The sequence below is a fragment of the Stomoxys calcitrans genome, chromosome 1 (assembly GCF_963082655.1).
Source record: "Stomoxys calcitrans chromosome 1, idStoCalc2.1, whole genome shotgun sequence".
NCBI classification, from domain to species: Eukaryota; Metazoa; Arthropoda; class Insecta; order Diptera; family Muscidae; genus Stomoxys; species Stomoxys calcitrans.
In genome coordinates this window covers 141,973,423-141,994,528 of record NC_081552.1, presented here as the reverse complement: position 1 = coordinate 141,994,528, position 21,106 = coordinate 141,973,423, and the positions used below count along the sequence as shown (strand labels likewise).

Sequence of the window (21,106 nt, the reverse complement as noted above, 5' to 3'; positions counted from 1 at the left end):
ATTAAAGAGCTTTTAAATTTTGATACCTTAGATTATTTGGTAGAGAATAAAATCAAATAATACAAAACTAAAATGCTTTTTTATTTTGGGAGTAGCTAATATACATATAAACGCACGCCGATGCGAAGTGTTTTCGCTCTAAAACACATATTTTTATTCCAATTTTTTTAAACTTTGGCAGGAGACCTTTTTTTATTCTAACACATTTGTATTGTAAACCCTGGGCAAATCTATCAATGTTTTAGTGTAGGCCCCATATAAGGTTCCATTTCACAAATAGACATTTTTATATAGAGTTTAATGAAGTGTAAATGAATTTTAGAGTAGATAGAATCCGAGTTGAGAAATGTTTTATACATTGTTGGAAAGGTATGAAAATTTCCTTTACGATAAGGTATGTTGCGTAAATATGGCTATAGTGTGTCATGTGCAATTAGGACAACAAAAACAAAATTTGGGAAATTCGACTTTTTTGAAAAATTGACTTTTTTATTGCCGGTTCCATAAAATGGAATAGAATAGAGATATTTCCATGATTCTTTTTGTGTTTTGTAGAAGAAGTGTTACCAAATAAAAGTTTATTTAACATCTTTGCAATAAAATGTGACGTAATACTTGTTTTTTAGCAATGAATATAGCACTACTTGAAAATTGACTTTTTTCAGTATTTTGATCGCTACGATCTCATTTATGGCTAGGATATGGCGAGACATACCTTAAAATGTTGGGAACATTTTAAGCTTTCATTTAAGTTCAAAAAAAGCGAAAAAATCCCCGTGGAACTTTTTTTCCAGTGAGAAACTTTTGAAGTTTAGTAAAAAAATTGGCCATTTTGGTCTTAAGATAACGGTGTTGTTTGATATCGAAATTAGCCAAATTAGCACTTAAAACTTTTCTTAATACCTCGACTTTGTGAAAATGGAAAGAAATGATAATGCTTTGACGGCCAAAGTTTGCGAAAACTTAAAGGAAATGGGAGTATCTTTTTTGAAAAATTTTGCAATTTTTTGACAAAAAAAATATTTTTCATATTGAAAACGATGCCATTTTTAAACCGCCAAAGATATTCACGTGATTCCTTTTGTATTTTATGCACACATATGCTGGCATAATTTGTGTGAAGTATGAAGTTTATAGCTTTAAAATTGACGGAGTTATTTAAAAAACACTGAAAAAAACCAAGGCCAAATTTTCATATTTTAAAATTAAACAATTCATAACTCCTTAACAGTACACGATGGCATGGTACTTTATGCATAAGTTTTTTAGATCTTGTCAAGCTCTTTCTCTAGAGTCCTAAATCATGTAAATCGGTTGAGTAGATCAAAAGTTATGGCCCCCAGAAGCTTGGAGAAGTCAAAAGTGGTCAACTTTGACACCCTGTAGCTCACCCTGTATTAAAGATATGGACCAACAACAGCACTTTTCTGAAAGCCTATGTCCTCCTCTACAAATGTCTAGAACATTTTGTATGGCTAAAATCAACAGATAAAAAGTTGTAGACTTATTTCCAATTTTTTTGCCATTTGGCCCACTGTGCGTCGCTAAGCACTGAAGATCCAGCAGTAGCCAGCCTTGAAATAAATAAGTCTCATTACTGGCTGGCTTCCCAACATATGGCACACGATTTAGAGATTATTAGTTGCAATATGGCGATTTGTAATAAAGGGAATAAACCGATCTTTATTACTAAAAACAGGCAGGACGTACTAGATTTCACCTTTGTATCGAAGACATAGCGCAATACTGGGAAGTGTTCGATGACCACAGCTTCTCTGATCATCGTTATATCAGTTTCGCCCTTGGAGAAAATACTGCAGAAGTGGTCGCTCGGCTAAAAACAGAAGATTTCCGATTGGAATAGATTTCGACACACATTCTGCACGTCTATCTTTCCTATAGCAGAAAAGGAAGTGGTAACTGAGGAGGATATAGACATAATGGTCAAGCGGATCACGAAGGGCCTAAATGACTCGCTTGTGTCGGCATGTCCCAGTGCCAAGCCAAGCGACAAACAGCGACCACCATGGTGGACCCCAGAACTGGTTGATCTAAGGAAGGGCTGCAGAAAACTCTTCAACAGGGCGAAGGCCAAAAGGGCACCACACGATTGGGTCGTCTATAAGGCTGAGTAAAGAAAGTAGAAGGGCGAGCTGAGAACGAATTAGAACAAGTCCTGGTAGGATATAAGGTGGGATATATTCAGAAGTCCTTGGCTAAGGAAGATTTACTCTGCTTGTATCAGCATGTCGTATATACCTGTGGGATGGAGGGACCCAAAGGTCATCTTCATTCCTAAAGCAGGAAAACCTTACCACACGAAGCCGAAGGATTTTCATCCTATTAGTCTGTCATCCTTCATGCTGAAGACTCGTGAGAGGTTGATAGACACATATCTTAGAGCAAAGATCCCTGGAGATCGCCTGTCTTCAGCCCTTCACGACCTACTCGACAACATAGAGGGTTCTTTAGCTGTCAAGGAATATACAATGGTAGCATTTTTCTACATTAAATGTGCTTTCAATAATGTAAAACCGAAATCCATCATTGTGGATTTGAAGTTTCTAGGTATCAACACTACCGTAAGAAAGTTTATTAATGACTTACTTACCGAAATATGCATTACGGCAGGCTTGGGATCCATAGATCTAACAAGATGGGTCTACCTCGAGGAGGTGTACTGTTTCCTCTACTTTAGAATATAGCCATTAACAATAAATTATTGTCCCTGGAAGAAAAAGGTGTAAAAGTGACAAGACTTTTGCTGTCAGGGATTTCCTAACTCTCTCAAAGATATATTTCAAGAAGTTATATATGCCACAGCAAAATGGGCTACCGAAAGTGGTGTAGGAGATACAAGATACCTACAGAGGCACTTGCCTCCTTGGGAGGAGAAAATGTTCCATTTACAGATAGCGCAAAATACCTGGTTGTTTTGCTGGACAGGAAATTGAGCTCGAAATCCAAAATTTTGGGAAGGGCCAGAAAAGCAACTCTTGCCCTATACACCTGCAAGAGAGCATTTGGCAAAAGTTGGGGGTTTAGACCGAGCGTCATTCACTGGGTATATGCTGCAGTTGTCAGACCTATTATGCTATATGGTGTTATCCAAAGATGGTCTGTATGTAGGTTTTTTAAGGTTTTTGACTGTCAAAAAATTATAAACGTCGAAAAAAGTTATATACTTGCATAAAACGTGTAGAAAATAGTAAACGTCATAAACCTCGAAAATGCTCTGCTACATCATTTCATTGTTTTAAAATTGTTGCTGGTGCTATTGTGCCTATTAATTTTTTTTTTAATCTTATATAATAATAAATATATTTGATTATAAATGCCTCTGCTTTCCGGAGCAGTATGACCACGTTAAAATATTCATAAATTCCGCTGGTATGTATTAGTGAAGAAGAATAACAGATAAAAAATGTTTTTACTATTCTCGCCAGGTTTGGAATTCACACGTTTTCAGACGGTGTTGCCATATTCATTGATTTCCTAATTATTTGTTAAAAACTATTTTTTTGGCTCGGTTTATAACGTTTGTATATATTATACGTCGGAAATGTATGTCTTATTCGTCAGAGTTTCCGACACACCAGCTCTGGTGTAGTGATCTGGTGGACGGCGCTTCAAAAGTTCACCTACAGTTCAATACTCAACCGGATCCAAAGGATAATTTGTTGGTGCATCACTGCCGCACTGAGGACGACACCATCTGATGCCACACCTAATGCCTCTGGACATTGTGGCAAGACAAATTGCTGTGACCGATCGGTTACGGACACTGTGTTATCCTTAATGCAATGTCCGAGGTTCCAGGCAGTGTGGATTACACCCTGCCTGAGCCGCTTTTTGATAAAAAGTGCTGTACCACTATTCCTGATAGAACCGATTAAAACTACGATATCCCTGGTAATAGAAGTTAAATAGGAGGATTAGGTGGGCTTTGGGGTGTACTCTGAAAAACTAGAACTGATCATTTCGAGGAGGTTACCCGATCACTGCAGTGTGTATCAATTCTTGCAATTAAGAAAGTGGTGGAATGGCTAAGATATAATGTCATAACGACAACTGGCATAAATATCTTCTCAGATAGCCAGGCAGCCAATCAATCCCAAGAGAACGTATTTCTGAATTCAAAAACTGCTCTCGACCTTCGCAGATCTCTCAACGAGATGGTAGAACTGTTAAATATACACCTGTGCTGAAAACTGAGTCAAATTGAAAAGCGGACGAAAATTGCAAAGCGGTTGCAATTTCTAGTTGCACTGGAATCTATGGGTATGCAGGCCCAAAGGGCAACTATTGATAGATGGTCACAAAGAGAGGGCTGTGAGCATTCCAAAAATTGTGTGGCCTAATCAAGACTTGAAGAGGTCTACCGCTTTGTTGTCGCTGGCTAGAACGGACGTCTTAGTCATTGTGTTCGTCATGACGGGTCTGATTGGAAAACATGCTGACAGACTGAAGGTTGCCAGTAACGACTTTTGCCGAAGCTGTGAAGACAGCGAAGGAAAAGAGACTATAAAACATCTGCTGTGTGCGTGTCCCGCACTGCCAGCCACAAGGAGTTCCACTTTAGGTTATCATTTCTTTGAGAATCTGTCTGATTTAGCGGATGTGAATATACGCAAGTTTTTGGGCTTTTAAAAGCGATCTGAATGTTCTGTTCCTGTGGATGAAAACGTCTAAGTGAGTTTGATGGCAGACTGCCAGAATCTAAGCCAACCATCGTCAAGATCGGGCTATATTTGGACATAGCCACCATATGTACCGATTTCCCGATTTAAGTTCTAAAAGCACGTTTATTACTCGATTTCGCTGAAATTTGACACAGTGGGCTGTGTTAAGCTTCTCGACATTCGTGTTCTATATGGCTCAGATGGGTCTTTATTTGGATATAGCTGTCATATACATATACCGACATCCCGATTTATGTTCTTAGGCCCATAAAAGATGAATTTTTTTAACCGATGAATATGGAACAATAAGTAGTTTTAGACCCTTAAATAGCCTTCTTTCAAAAGGTAGAGATCGGACTTTATTTAGATAAAGCTGTTATTTTATCATAAATGATGCATTTTTCCCTGTTTTATGATGAAAGGTTTTTAATGTGTACATCCGAGGTGGTGGGTATCCAAAGTTCGGCACGGCCGAACTTAATGCTTTTTTGCTGGTTTGTCATAGATCTGAACAAATCTTTTCAAAGAGAATATCTTGTTGTGTTGGCATGTCAAATAATAAATGAAATGAAAGATGAGACATCTCGTCTATGTGGTTCAGTAGTTTAATCGTCGATAAGGGGGTTTCTCCATACAAAATAAGCGATAACATCTTTTTTAGCAACAATTGACATTTGGTGTTATAGCAAATAGTTTTAATTTTAAAGTAACAGGCTGACTGCTAACAAGTGTTGTTGTTTGATGTTTTAGCCAACTTTTAAACAACAAATTTCGTTGAGTGTATTTAGATAATGGGAGGAACTCAATTAAAAGTTATTGAGGAGGTCTCACATACAAATACTCTAGGAGTGGACATTATAAATAACAAGTATAAACGTTCTAACTTCGACCGGGCCGAAACTTATAAACCCTCCACCATGGATCGCATTTGTCGAGTTCTTTTCCCAGTATCTCCTTTTAGGCAAATAAAGAATAAATGAAAAGAATTGATATGTTACTGGAGATATATCATGTTATGGGCCAATTCGGACCATAATTGAGTTGAATGTTCGAGACAATGTCATTGTGCAAAATTTCAGACAATTGGAATAAGAATTGCGCCCTTTAGGGGTTCAAGAAGTAAAATAGGAAGATCCATTTATATGGGAGCTGTATCAGTCTATACACCGCTTCAGATCATACTTAACACGTATGTTGAAGGACATGGGAGAAGCCGTTGACAAAATTTATGACAAATCGGATAATAATTGCGCCTCTAGAGGTTAAAAAAGTCAAGATCCAGATCGGTTTATATGACAGTTACATAAGGTTATGGACCGATCTGCCACAGTTGTTAAAAGTCATAACAAAACATCCCGTGCAAAATTTCGGCCAAATCGGATGAGAATTGCGCCCTCTAGAGACTCCAGAAGTCAAGACCCCAGATCGGTTCATATGGCAGCTATATCAAAACATGGACCGATATGGCCCATTTACTATCCCAACCGACCTACACTAATAAGAAGTACTTTTGCAAAATTTCAAGCGGCTAGCTTTACTCCTTCGAAAGTTTGCGCACATTCGACAGACAACCAGATGGACGTGCATGGCAAGATCGAATTAAAATGTCATGACGATCAAGATTATATATATTGGGTTGCCCAAAAAGTAATTGCGGATTTTTCATATAGTCGGCGTTGACAAATTTTTTCACAGCTTGTGACTCTGTAATTGCATTCTTTCTTCCGTCAGTTATCAGCTGTTACTTTTAGCTTGCTTTAGAAAAAAAGTGTAAAAAAGGATATTTGATTAAAGTTCATTCTAAGTTTTATTAAAAATGCATTTACTTTCTCTTAAAAAATCCGCAATTACTTTTTGGGCAACCCAATACTTTATGGGGCCTTAGACGAATATTTCGTGGAGTTACAAACAGAATGACGAAATTACTACATCCACAGCCTATGGTGGAGGATATAAAAATCAATTTGTGGTGATAGCAGTGATATTGCCGTTAAGCAGTTTAACATAAGGCCAATTTCCAGCAGAAGCCAGAAAAAAAATTAAACAAAAAAAAAGTGTATTCTAGCCAGAAATCATATGCAGCAGAATGTTTAGGATAATTTTTATGTTGGTTTGTCCCCTAAGCGTTTATTCTTGGCCCGGTTGATTGATTTTTCTACTTACTTCCTGTTTCTGCATTTTAATTATTGTTATTACCGTCAGATGGCAACTTGCTGTGATGGTGCCACCCACTACGCACCACTTGAGCGGCAGAGGCAGCATAGCATACGGAACAAATATCACAAACAAGATGTACCATATTAGGTACTCTCGGTCGGCAAATCCCACTCCCTCGCCAACGAAACCTGCAAAGAAAAAATTCTAATTGTATACAAATGTTTGCTTGTCTTGTTCCTTATGTTTATAAAGGCAGCACAGTGGAACGGTCCCGAACTGGTGAATTGTGACAACCTATTCGCATTATGTGCGGATAATTCAATTTTCTCGAAGCTAATAAGATGAAAGGATGGCGAGTACTGCTAATGAACTTACCTTGAATATTGAATAGTATCCAGGTGCATACTGCTGCCCAGTGGAGGTAGTTGTTGGCGAAACAACGCCAATATCCGAGAAAGCAAATGGACATGTTGGCCAGAGCACAGCAAACCGACCATGTTATGGCTGTGGCCACATTGACTTCCTAGCATGGAATGGTGGTCACAAAAATTAAAGCATACAATGCACTCAAAATTACTACAGTTCGTTTAAACCTTACCACCTCCACCTTCGATTCTGCTTCCTTTAGAAACCAAATAAGGGCCAGTACAACTTTGAGAATGAAATCCACTAGATTTACAATGATTAGCGACTTTTGGCGTTGGCGATGAGTGTAGGTGAGGTAGGCTCGTTCCAGTGAGTTCTGTTTGAATGAGTTTGTCAAGGATGGACATAGGATACCTTTCACCACATTGCCACTCTTGAACGCCGAATAGGTGTCGTTGCTCAAGAGCCGTGGCGTTGTGGTTTGAGCAGCTTCTCCTTCGGCATCGAAGTCTGCGACAAAAGTGTAAACATTTAAACATTTACCTGATTTGAAAATTGCTTTACTTGCCTAAATTTGTGTTTCCAAACACGCTGCAACTTTCAGTTCGTCTTTTCGGGCCGTAACGTAGCTTCCGCTCCATGATACGAACAGACTGAACACGCAAGGGAACACCGGATTTTGGTCTCGGCTTGCGAAAGCTAGCAGCGAGAGTTGACGTCGAACCACGCAGAGAGGAGGGCACTTCATCATCCATTTGTGCCCCGTCGCCAGGCAGACGTGGTATCTTGGACATATCTTCCAAATTATGACTTCTAGCAGGCTAGTTAAGTGGTATTTATATAAGTGACTACATTGGACAAAGTTTCGTTAATTACCTCGATAGAACTTTCCAAGTCAACGCCATTGTTTTTGTCCGCAATGACCTCGTCAACTACATCATTTTCATCGTACTTTGTGCTCAAACACCCATTTGCCATCCCTTCCTGATTGTCACTGTGGCCGGCCATGTCGTTTTTTACCTCCATTACAACATTAGCTGGTCGAACGCACTTTTCCCTCAGTTGTACATTTTCATTTTCTCGATGGATTTCATCTCCGTTTCCGTTAGCCATTGGGTAGTGGCGTTGGGATTTCAGGCTTTCACTTCCGTCTCTCATTATGCAAGTGACTGCATTATCGTTGGAGTTGGGTTTCCGCTCAAATATTTCCATCACAAATTTGGCTGGTAGGTCACGCTGCGAAGTACTACTATTATGTCTGAGTTTGATAACGGAAACGAATTTGTAGTCATCTTCATCCATAACATATTCTTCTGGGCTTCTATGTAAAACGACAATATGAGAGAGAAGGGATATTCATGATTATTTGCAAACCTATAGAAGTCCAAGCAAAAAAAAAATGTAAAATGTATTGCAAGTGAAGAATAGATAAGGATGTTTTAAAACTATTTTCTTATGCCAGATTATGTCAAAGAGTATCGAAATTTTTATGCTTAGTAAAACACGAATTGCAGAGAATGATTTATGAAAGACTAGCTGACCCGGGCCCGCTCCCCTGTTCCCTCTTTTACTTTATATGGAACAAAAGTTTCCTTGGAATATTTATTTGCGATAATTAAAGAGCTTTTAGTGAAATACCATGCTACTAATATAGTATATCGCTTGACTAATTGCTTAACAATTTAAGTGCCTTTGTCCGAATCCCATATGATCTTTATTGGTATACGAATTTAAGTTTCGATGTAAGGTGTACTCCATTCTTAAAATACTTTATTTCAGGCCGCTACTCTCATGATATCTGATTTAGGGGTGTTTTCGGGGGAGAGTAGGTCCCCCACGCACTTGGCCCTGCAAAGAATATTAGCATCGTGCTCTTCTTTCAAAAACCATTTAGTTAAACCCCATATTGCCATTGGCTTAGGGGAGTTTACACTATGAGGCGTCCCCCAAACACATGGTCCCCAAATTGGTTATCAAATTCGTTTTCTAATCTTAAATACTTTTCATTTGAGCCACATGTTGGCATGTTCGAAAAATTGTTACCCTTTGGGGGTGTTTTGTAAGTTCCACTCTCTTTAAGACCCAAATTGTTTTGGTGAGCGAATACGTCCTATTTGGGGGTTGTTATGGTGGTGGGACGGCACCTTAACAGTAGGTCCCTAACGTTGATATCAGATACGTGGTCTACTCCCAAATACCTTTCATTTGAGCCCCATATTTCCATAGTCGGCAAACATGACTGGCTTGGGAGGTGTTTTGGGGGATGGGGGACGGCCACTCAGTGACTTGGCCTTGAAAATATATATCGGATTCGTGTTCTACCCTAAAAACCCTCTTATTTGAGCCTCATATTGCAAATACTTCCTATTTGGGTGGTGTTGTGGGGGTGGGTTGGGGCATAGACACTTTTCCGGAAAATTGATAACAAATTCGTGCTTTACTCCCAAAGACCTTTCATTTGAGCCCCATATTGCTATGGTCGTAAATTTGTCGTCTTTGGGAGATGTTTTTGGGGAGAGGCGGCCCTCCAAACACATCGTCCCATATTTGGATATCAGATTTGTATTCTACATTCAAATACCTTTTATTTAAGCCCCATATTCCCACGGTCAGCAAATAAGTCCAGTTTGGGGGGTGTTTTGGGGAAGGGGTGGACCCCCAGAAACGTGGTCCCACATTTGGGTATCAGATTCGTATTCTATTCGCAAATACCTTTCATTTGAGTACCATATTGCCATGGTCGGTAAATATGTCCGATTTAGGAGTGTTTTGGGGGTTGGGGTGGTCCCCCTAGCACTTGGTCCGACAATTGGATATCAGATACGTTTTCTTATCCTAAATACCTTTCATTTGAGTGCCATATTGTCGATATTGGTCTAAATATATGTTTGGTAGGTTTTAGGGTGGGGCATCCCCCCTAGGTGCCCATCCGAAATTTGGATACCAAATTTTTATTTTTAGGGTACTATATGAGAGCATACAAAATTTCGCTTAAATCGCACCACCCATATCCGAGATCTGGCGTTTCTGAAAATTAGGGTAAGGGGGAGGGTCCGCCCCCCTTCAGATATCAAAAAATGTAGTACCCCATTTTCACCACGGGTAATTATGCACCATCTGTGAAAATTTCAAGAAACTCGGTTCAGCCGTTTCTGTGTCTATAAGGAACACACAAACATACAAACAAACAAACCTACAAACAAACACAAATTGATTTTTATACCCTCCACCATAAGATGGGGGGTATACTAATTTCGTCATTCTGTTTGTTACTACTCGAAATATTCGTCTGAGACCCCATAAAGTATATATATTCTTGATCGTCGTGACATGTTATGTCGATCTAGCCATGTCCGTCCGTCCGTCCGTCCGTCCGTCTGTCTGTCGAAAGCACGCTAACTTCCGAAGGAGTAAAGCTAGCCGCTTGAAATTTTGCACAAATACTTCTTATTAGTGTAGGTCGGTTGGTATTGTAAATGGGCCATATCGGTCCATGTTTTAATATAGCTGCCATATAAACCGATCTTGGGTCTTGACTTCTTGAGCCTCTAGAGTGCGCAATTCTTATCCGATTGGAATGAAATTTTGCACGACGTGTTTTGTTATGATATCCAACAACTGTGCTCAGTATAGTTCAAATCGGTCCATAACCTGATATAGCTGCCATATAAACCGATCTTGGGTCTTGACTTCTTGAGCCTCTAGCGTGCGGAATTCTTATAAGATCAGAATGAAATTTTGCACGACGTGTTTTGTTATGATATCCAACAACTGTGCCAAGTATGATTCAAATTGGTCCATAACCTGATATAGCTGTCATATAAACCGATCTTGGGTCTTGACTTCTTGAGCCTCTAGAGGGCGCAATTCTTATCCGAAAGGAATGGAATTCCGCACGACGTGTTTTGTTATGATACCCAACAACTGTGCCAAGTATGGTTTAAATCGGTCCATAACCTGATATAGCTGCCATATAAACCGATCTTGGGTCTTGACTTCTTGAGCCTCTAGAGGGCACAATTCTTATCCGGTTTGAATGAATTTTTGCACGACGTGTCTTGTTATGATATTTCATTCCAATCGGATAAGAAATGCGCACTCTAGAGGCTCAAGAAGTCAAGACCCAAGATCTGTTTATATGACAGCTATATCAGGTTATGGACCGATTTGAACCATACTTGGCACAGTTGTTGGATATCATAACAAAACTCGTCGTGCAAAATTTTATTCCAATCGGATAAGAAGTGCGCACTCTATAGGCTCAAGAATTCAAGACCCAAGATCGGTTTATATGGCAGCTATATCAGGTTATGGACCGATTTGAACCATACTTGGCACAGTTGTTGGATATCATAACAAAACTCTTCGTGCGAAATTTCATCCCAATCGGATAAGAATTGCGCACTCTAGAGGCTCAAGAAGTCAAGACCCAAGATCGGTTTATATGGCAGCTATTGTGCAAAGTTTCAAGCGGCTAGCTTTACTTCTTTGGAAGTTAGCGTGCTTTCGACAGACAGACGGACGGACATGGCTAGATCGACATAAAATTTCACGACGATCAAGAATATATATACTTTATGGGGTCTCAGACGAATATTTCGAGTAGTTACAAACAGAATGACGAAATTAGTATACCCCCCATCCTATGGTGGAGGATATAAAAACAAAAAGGTGTAGTATTAACTTTCTTTTAACAGAATCTCGATTTTCAGAGAGATCAAAGAGATTAAAATTATTATTAAATTCAATAAAGATTGTTTGCATAGTTCGATATAAAATAACTTAATTAAAGCAGCTGTTAGTAACAGGATGATCAAAAAGAAACATTTATATAAATTGGATTCAAAATGAAATCGGAGATTATTTTGTCTTGCATAATTTTGAGAAGGGAAGTAATATTTAGCTGTACGTCGGCTTTTTAATGTTGGTAATTTAATTATGTTTAATCTAAATTCATACGTCATACAAATGTAATATATAGTTATTTAGTTATCAAGGGATATAAAAACTCTTTACTCCAACGCTTGATAAATCCCTGGCTTTTATGGGCTTTATTCGTAATTAGAGAAATATGTTTCCTAAAATCTAACGGTTAGTCCAACAGGATTCTCAAATCATGGATAGAATCCATATACTCCTCTATACAATCATTCAAATAATAACTTGTATCTATCTTCTTGAACCGAAAAAAAGACATACATATGTTTACATTTCAAAGTGTTATGTTTCAACTAGTTAGTATTACGCCATTTATAAAACTCGTTGAGATCAGATTGAAATATGCGTTGTTTTGCCTCCTCATTAAAATAATAGAAAATGTTTACATCATCTGCATACATTAGAACCTTACACTGAAGTATTGCATTAGGCAGGTCATTTATAAACAATGTATGTAAATAAAATTGGTCCGAGATGGCTTCCTTGAGGGAATTTTATTAGAAACATCATTCCATATTTTCACCATTTGAGGTCTGCCCATTGGGTAGGATTTTATCTAGTTCAAGAATGCGTTGGGAAACCCCCAACCCCCAACCCCCATAAGATGCAACTTCAATAACAACAATTCATGACTAACCTTATCAAAAGCTTTGCTGAAGTCCGTATAAATACAATCCATCTGATAACGACTTCTTAACCCTTTATTCACAATTGTAGTTAATTCCAAAAGATACAGTAGACCGATGTTTACGGAAGCCATGTTGAAGTTTACAAAAAATAGATGAAAGATAATACCTCAGTCTCCATATTTTCAAATAATTTTGGAATTGTGTTCAATTTAGCAATTCCTCTATAGTTTGATGCTTCAGTTCTATTACTCGATTTAAATAAAGGAACAATTAAAGATTCTTTCTAAATTGGTGGTAAATAGCCAGTATCCAGAGACTCTTACTAAACATTATATACGAAAGGATTCTATCCAGGCTTGAGACCGTTGTTTTCTTTAGGCATTTCAGATTGCGTAACACTGTTAAAACATCTAATAATGGAACAGAACGAAAATTCCGCAATGCCATAGGGATAGTGTTGTATATATTAATATTATATACTTCATCAGAATAGGCTGTTTTAAAAAATGAGGCAAATATATATGATCTCATAATCTGCAACATCTTTTCCGAAATGTAACCTCTTTGGACAATCATTAGATCGACGCTTAGATTTAATGAAACACTAAAAAGATTTAGGATTAGATATCAATTCATTCTTCATTCTCGATATAAAGCTATGATATAGTTTTTTATTCAAGATTGTATATTCCAATCTTATGACGGAGTTATTAACAAAATCCAAAGAAGAAGCACTTTTTCACAATTTATTATAAAGCTTATTATACCCTCCACCATAAGATGGGGGGTATACTAATTTCGTCATTCTGTTTGTAACTACTCGAAATATTCGTCTGAGACCCCATAAAGTATATATATTCTTGATCGTCGCGACATTTTATGTCGATCTAGGCATGTCCGTCCGTCCGTCTGTCTGTCGAAAGCACGCTAACTTCCGAAGGAGTAAAGCTAGCCGCTTGAAATTTTGCACAAATACTTCTTATTAGTGTAGGTCGGTTGGTATTGTAAATGGGCCATATCGGTCCATGTTTTGATATAGCTGCCATATAAACCGATCTTGGGTCTTGACTTCTTGAGCCTCTAGAGTGCGCAATTCTTATCCGATTGGTATGAAATTTTGCACGACGTGTTTTGTTATGATATCCAACAACTGTGCTCAGTATAGTTCAAATCGGTCCATAACCTGATATAGCTGCCATATAAACCGATCTTGGGTCTTGACTTCTTGAGCCTCTAGCGTGCGCAATTCTTATCAGATTGAAATGAAATTTTACACGACGTGTTTTGTTATGATACACAACAACTGTGCCAAGTATGGTTTAAATCGGTCCATAATCTGATATAGCTGCCATATAAACCGATTTTGGGTCTTGACTTCTTGAGCTTCTAGAGGGCGCAAATCTTATCCGATTTGGCTAAAATTTTGCATGACGTATTTTATTTTTACTTTCAACAACTGTGTCAAATAAGGTTCAAATCGGTTCATAAACTGATATAGCTGCCATATAAACCGATCTGGGATCTTGACTTCTTGAGCCTGTAGAGGTTGCAATTATTATCCGATTTGCCTGAAATTTTGTACGACGGATTCTCTCATGAATATCAACATACGTGTTTATTATGGTCTGAATCGGTCTATAGCCCGATACAGATCCCATATAAATCGTTCTCTCTATTTTACTTCGTGAGCCCCAATGGGCGCAATTCTTATACGAATTGGCTGAAATTTTACACAGGTCTCCAACATATAATTTAATTGTGGTCCGAACCGGACCATATCTTGATATCGTTTTAATAGCAGAGCAACTCTTTTCTTATATCCTTTTTTGCCTAAGAAGAGATGCCGGGAAAAGAACTCGACAAATGCGATCCATGGTGGAGGGTATATAAGATTCGGCCCGGCCGAACTTAGTACGCTTTTACTTGTTTTTCCTATTCTTTAATCTTTATAAAGCAGCAGAATTCAACGGGGGAACAGTATTCCTGGATATAGTTTTTTTTCGGAACAGCTCTAGATATTCCATTTTTCAAAATAGAGTAAAACATTTCGATCATCTCATCTAATGACTCCAAAGATCGAAGTATAGTCCAATCGGTCGAACTTACAAATGAATCCAATTGGTTGTAGTCTGTTTGAGAGAAACAATAGCTAGTTTCATCCAAATAAGAGTTAGGTGAATCCTTAGAAGAGGACACTTAGGAAAATTGTACCTTTATTGTAGGATGATATTTATTCTCAGGGTGGACTAAAGGATCGCATGGAAAAACCAAAAAATCGTAATGATGACTTACGAATATAAGGTGGAGAAGTTTACCAAAGAAGTTATAAATATTATTAATTTGTGTTAAACCGGAACTAAATAATGGACCAAAACATTGGTTAGTACTATAACTAGTTGCAGTAGCTAAAGGATCATTAGTCTCTGGACTACAAGTCGATTTTATGTTTGGTAAATTAAAAATTCCGGGAGCTATTAAGATATTATTAGACTTTTCTGATTCAAATGCACAAAGAATAGATGACTATATATCAACACTCGATCTAGGTGGAACATATGAGAATATGATGTAAAGTGTTAAATTCTTAAGAAAAACTCAACTGAAACAGCAACAATTTCATTATCAAGCGACAAGGGGAGAGAAATTTCTTCTGCCGTAAATAGAGAAGACACAGCTATAAGTACCCCGCCTCCTCTACTTTTGAAACAACCATTACGATACGTCTAAAAATTTGAAACTGTTGACCAAAAATTTCCCTACCATGTACATTATCTTGGAGCTAGGTCGCAGTGCAATTATATCATCATTTAAATCAAAACTATCAATAATTAGGGGGATAACTTAAAATAACTTGGACCCTCCCCTTACACAAATTTTCAGAAACGCCAGATCTCGCAGATGGGTAGTGCGATTTAAGCGAAATTTTGTGTGCTCTTATATAGTACCCTAAAAATAAAAAATTGGTATCCAAATTTCGGATGGGGTACCTAGGGGGGCCGGCCCATCCCAAAACCTACAAACATATATTTAGACCAATCATGACAATATGGGACTCAAATGAAAGCTATTCAGGATAAGAAAACGTATCTGGTATCCAATTGGCAGACCAAATGTTAGGGGTACCACCCCAACCCCCAAAACACCCCTAAATTGGACATATTGTCGACCATGCCAGTATGGAACTCAAATGAAAGGTATTTACGAGTAGAATACGAATCTTATATCCAAATGTGGGACCAAGTGGGGTCCACCCCTTTCCCAAAACACCCCCCAAACAGGACTAATTTACTGACCATGGCAATATGTGGCTTAAATAAAAGGTATTTGAGTGTAGAATGGGACTAAGTGTTTAGGGGCCTCCTCTCACCAAAAGCATCCCCCAAAGGGGAAAAATTTACGACCATAACAATATGGGGCTCAAATGAAAGGTCTTTGGAAGTAAAGCATGAATCTGATATCAATATTCGGGAAAAGTGTCTATTGGGGCCACCCCACCCCCACAACCACAACCAAGTAGGAAGTATTAGCTGACTATTGCAATATGAGGCTCAAATAAGAGGGTTTTTAGAGTAGAACGCGAATCCGATATATATTTTCAAGGCCAACTCACTGAGTGGCCGCCCTTCTCCCAAAGCCGGTCATGTTTTCCGACTATAGCAATATGGGGCTCAAATTAAAGGTATTTGGGAGTAGACCATAAATCTGATGTCAACATTAGGGACCAACTGTCTAGGGGACGTTCCACCACCATAACAACCCCCAAATAGGACGTATTTGCTCACCAAGACAATTTGGGCCTTAAAGAGAGTGGAAACAAATATTTTAGATGTTAGGGCCAATACCCCAAACCGGACATATTTGCTGATTTTTGCAATAAGGAGTTTAAATGAGATTAGAAAACGAATTTGGTATCCAATTTTGAGGCCAATGGCAATATGGGGTTCAAATAAATGATATATAGATATATGAGAATAGAGCACGTTTGCGAACGAACATGTGCACTGATTGGGACAATATGGGTATCAAAAGAAAGGTAACTAAAAGTAGAGTACGAATTTAGTGTACAAATGTCACATCTAGTGTCGGGGGGTCCCCCACCGCCAAAAAAGCCTCTAGAGGACACTTTCACCGCTTTGGGCAATATGGGTATCAAATGAATGGTATTTGAGAGAAGAGTACGAACTTGGCATTAAAATGTTACCCTAAGTGTCGGAGGGCCCCACCCCCAAAAAAGCCCCAAGAGGACACTTTCACCGCTTTGAGTAATATGGGTATCAAATAAAAGGCATTCAAAAGTAGAATACAAATCTGAGACAAAAAATAATTTTTTGGTGTCTGAGAGTCCAACCCACCAACTAAAACCCCCAGCAGGACAAATTTACCGATTGGGACAATGGGTATCAAACGAAAAATATTTGGAAGTTTAGTACACATCTGTTGGAGGCCACCGTAGCGCAGAGGTTAGCATGTCCGCCTATGACGCTGAACGCTTGGGTTCGAATCCTGGCGAGACCATCAGAAACAATTTTCTGCGGTGGTTTTCTCTTCCTAATGCTGGCAACATTTGTGAGGTACTATGCCATTTAAAACTTCCCTCCGCGCCACGCCTTTCGGACTCGGCTATAAAAAGGAGGCCCCTTATCCTAGAGCTTTAAACTTAAAGCGGACTGCACTCATTGATATGTGAGAAGTAAGCCCCTGTTCCAAAATTTGTTGTTTGTTTGTAAGTACGTGGGTGGCCGCCCAACCCTGCGTAGCCCTCAAAACTGGACATATTTGTGTATTATGGCAAAAAGGGGCTCAAATCTGTATCTGTTTCATGGCCAAGTATTTCAGGGAGTCCTCACCTCATAAACTCCCCCTGAACCACCCATATATACCGACTATAGCAATATGTAACTCCAATGTGATTTTCGGGAGTGGCAAAGAGTTTGGCTACTCCAATCCACCACCAAATCTAAGAGAATGAAGTAGTTCTAACGTTCTAACATCGAAACTTTAATGACCCCTACCGTGACAAAAATTTCCTCAGGAACAATAATTCTAAATGATACATTGCTTCGTCTGTCCCGGTATTGAAACACAAACACGCAAACACTAACCTGGAAAAAATCAAGAATTCAAATAGTATATTTTGAACATATTTTAACAAATATTTCACTGGGCCCAAATCACCGGCCAAATCCTAAGAACTAAAATAATTTAACAAGTATTACCGCTTAAACGGCTGAATCGATTTTCTTGAAATTTTCACTGATGGTGCATAATGATCCCGTGGTGAAAATAGGGTACTAAATTTTTTTATATCTGAAGGGGGAGCGGACTCTCCCCCTTACCCTCATTTTCAAAAACGCCAGAACTCGGAGATGGGTGGTGCGATTTAAGCGAAATTTTGTGTGCTCTCTTATACTAAACCAAACTTAATATCCAAATCGTGGATGGGGTACCTGTGAGGCCGTCTTACCCTCAAAACCTACAAAATATATATATATAGACCAATAATGGCAATATAGGACTCAAATGAAAGGTATTTAAGATAAGATAACGTATCTGATATCCAATTGTCGGACCAAGTGTTTGGGGGACCACCCCCAAACACCCCAAAACACCCCTAAATTGGACATATTTACCCACCATTGCAATATGGGACTCAAATGAAAGGTCCCAAACCGGTCATGTTTGCCGATTATGGAAATATGAAAGGTATTTGGTGGTAGACCACGAATCTGATATCAACATTCGGGACAAACTGTCCGAATGTCCGAACGTCCCCCAAATAGGACGTATTTGCTCACCAAGACACTTCAAGGCAGTGGAGCTCGATATTAATAGTTTTTGGGGCCTATACCCCAGACCGGACTTATTTGCTGACTTTTGCAATAAGGGGTTTAAATGAAAGGTATTTGAGATTTGAAAACGAATTTGATATCTAATTTCGAGGCTAATGCCAATATGTGGTTCAAATAAATAATATATAGATACATAAGACTAGAGCACGATGATGATATATTTTCACGGCTTAGTGTTTGGGGCACCACCCAACTTTCCAAAACACCCATATTTAACGACAATGCAATGTGGGGCCCAAATGAAAGGTATTGGGGAGTAGAGCACGAAATTGATACCCACTTTCGGGACCAATTTTCTAGGGGTCTTTTTCCCAAAAAAAAGCAAAAGATTAGGTTAGGTTAGGTTTTGGGATGCCTAATCCTATAAACTCTACTTAGTCCAATGGCAATGTGGGGTTTAAATAAATGGCATTTGAGACAATAGCACGATGCTGATATTTGTTTCAGAGCCAAGTGTCTAGGGTACCACCTCACCCCCAAAACTCTCCTAAATCGGACATCATGAGAATATGTCCGATGGCATTAAACCCTCCGAGCGAATTCGTGCTCCAATAAATATCATATGGAATGCAGATAAAGGCACTTATATTGTTATACTTTTAGTCAAGCGGTATGCATATACTATTTTCGTAACATGGTATTTCACTAAAAACCCTTTAAATGTCGAAAATAAATATTCAAAGAATAATTTTGTTCCTTATAAAGTAAAAGAAGGCGCAGCGGAGCGGATAAAATTTCAATTAAAATAATAAAACTTGAATTTTATTGATTGACAATGTATTAGAATTTGGTCTACAGAATATTTTATTGAAATTTTTTCATTGAAATTTGCGCTTTGAAAAAATTTCATTAAAATGTTGTCTTTTGAAAAAATGTCCTGGATGTTTTATCTTTACATAGAAATAATTTAATTTTGTTATTGGAATTGTGTCCACATTAAACCAATGGGTTTTGTTTTTGAGTCTGTTTAGAATAGAAAGGCAAAATAAAAAGACTTTAAAAAAGTTAGGCAAAATGTAGTGTCGCAAATGCATTAAGCAGATTTTTTTTTTTAAATTTTGGCCTTAAAAAATAGATTTGAGGTAGGCCCAACTCTGGGTAAAAGTATGTTCTCAGAGAATTTTGTTTTGAAAAAAAAATTATTAAAATTCAGTCTTCTGGAGAAATTTATTGAAATTTTATTTTTGAAAAAAAAAAAAAAAATATATAAAAGTTTGTCTATAGAAAAGTGCTCGGGTTCGATAGCCCTTCTCCCTAGCTACGTTCTTAGCTCTAATATATATCTTTCATCCGTTGAGGATTTTAATTACTGTAGGTGCCACAATTTCCGATCTTTACAAATTTTTAACACGTATTACGTCCCAATACGTGCTAAAAATTGCGTAAAAATCTGTCCTGATATAGAAATAGCTCCCATATATACCTTTCATTCATCAATAGTGGCCTAGTAAGGCCACAATTTATGTCCGAACTTTACAAAATTTAGCATGAGATGTTTTATTTGACATCCTATTACGAGTGCAAATTTTATCAAAATCGGTCCAGATTTAGATACAGCTCCCATCAGAGGCACAGCAAGGATTTAATTCAGGGATAAGCCTCTCCCACCCCCACCTGCGCCAAAATTATACTGTTACTTGAAATTGGTAAGGATACCTCAAACTTTTTATTGAAAATTGTGCTCGCTACTTGGTGAAGAAATTGACCCATCGGCGTTGACATTTGGTCATAAAGTCAGAGCTAAATTTTGTACTGTTTGCTAACACACTATTCCCTAAATTCTTCTTCGAACTGTACTAAAATCGATATTATGGTTCCCTATTGCAATGAATTATGTTCACGTTTTTACTCCCAAAGGAGAGTGAATCGGGCTAATGACCATGAGAATGAATATCAACAGAATTTGGAGGAATAACTTGAATAACAAAAAATTTTTTTGAAAAAATTTTAAGAAATTACTACTTTTAAAAAAATGCTCAATATAATGAGTATATCGAGCGCCAGGCGTGAATGGGTAAAAATGTTGTTTTTAGAAAATAATGCTTTTGAAGTTTTATCTTAAGATAGAAAAAGTTTAATTTTTTATTGAAATTGTGTCCTGATTAGACCAAGAGGATTTGTTTTTATACGCTCCACCATAGGATATATATACTAATTGCGTCATTCTGTTTGTAACTACTCTAAATATTCGTCTGAGACCCCATAAAGTATATATTTTCTTGATTGTCGTGAAATTTTATGTCGATCTAGCCATGTCCGTCCGTCCGTCCGTCCGTCTGTCTGTCGAAAGCACGCTAACTTCCGAAGGAATAAAGCTAGCCGCTTGAAATTTTGCACAAATACTTCTTATTAGTGTAGGTCGGTTGGTATTATAAATGGGCCATATCGGTCCATGTTTTGATATAGCTGCCATATAAACCGATCTTGGGTCTTGACTTCTTGAGCCTCTAGAGTGCGAAACTCTTATCCGATTGGAATGAAATTT

The 21,106-nt window shown here is 38.1% G+C and overlaps 1 protein-coding gene across 7 annotated transcripts in view; it reads right to left on the bottom strand.

The window, feature by feature from the left end:
• Window positions 1–21,106, bottom strand: part of LOC106094892 (adenylyl cyclase 78C) — a 384,230-nt gene that overhangs the window by 169,395 nt on the left and 193,729 nt on the right. For all 7 annotated transcript variants that reach the window (XM_059361192.1, XM_059361191.1, XM_059361193.1 and 4 more), the window contains 5 exons: window positions 8,082–8,526; window positions 7,774–8,026; window positions 7,438–7,715; window positions 7,215–7,362; window positions 6,846–7,027 (listed from right to left, as the gene is read on the bottom strand). In XM_059361192.1, coding sequence (XP_059217175.1) covers window positions 6,846–7,027; window positions 7,215–7,362; window positions 7,438–7,715; window positions 7,774–8,026; window positions 8,082–8,526 — 1,306 coding nt within the window. The remainder of the gene's footprint in view (window positions 1–6,845; window positions 7,028–7,214; window positions 7,363–7,437; window positions 7,716–7,773; window positions 8,027–8,081; window positions 8,527–21,106) is intronic.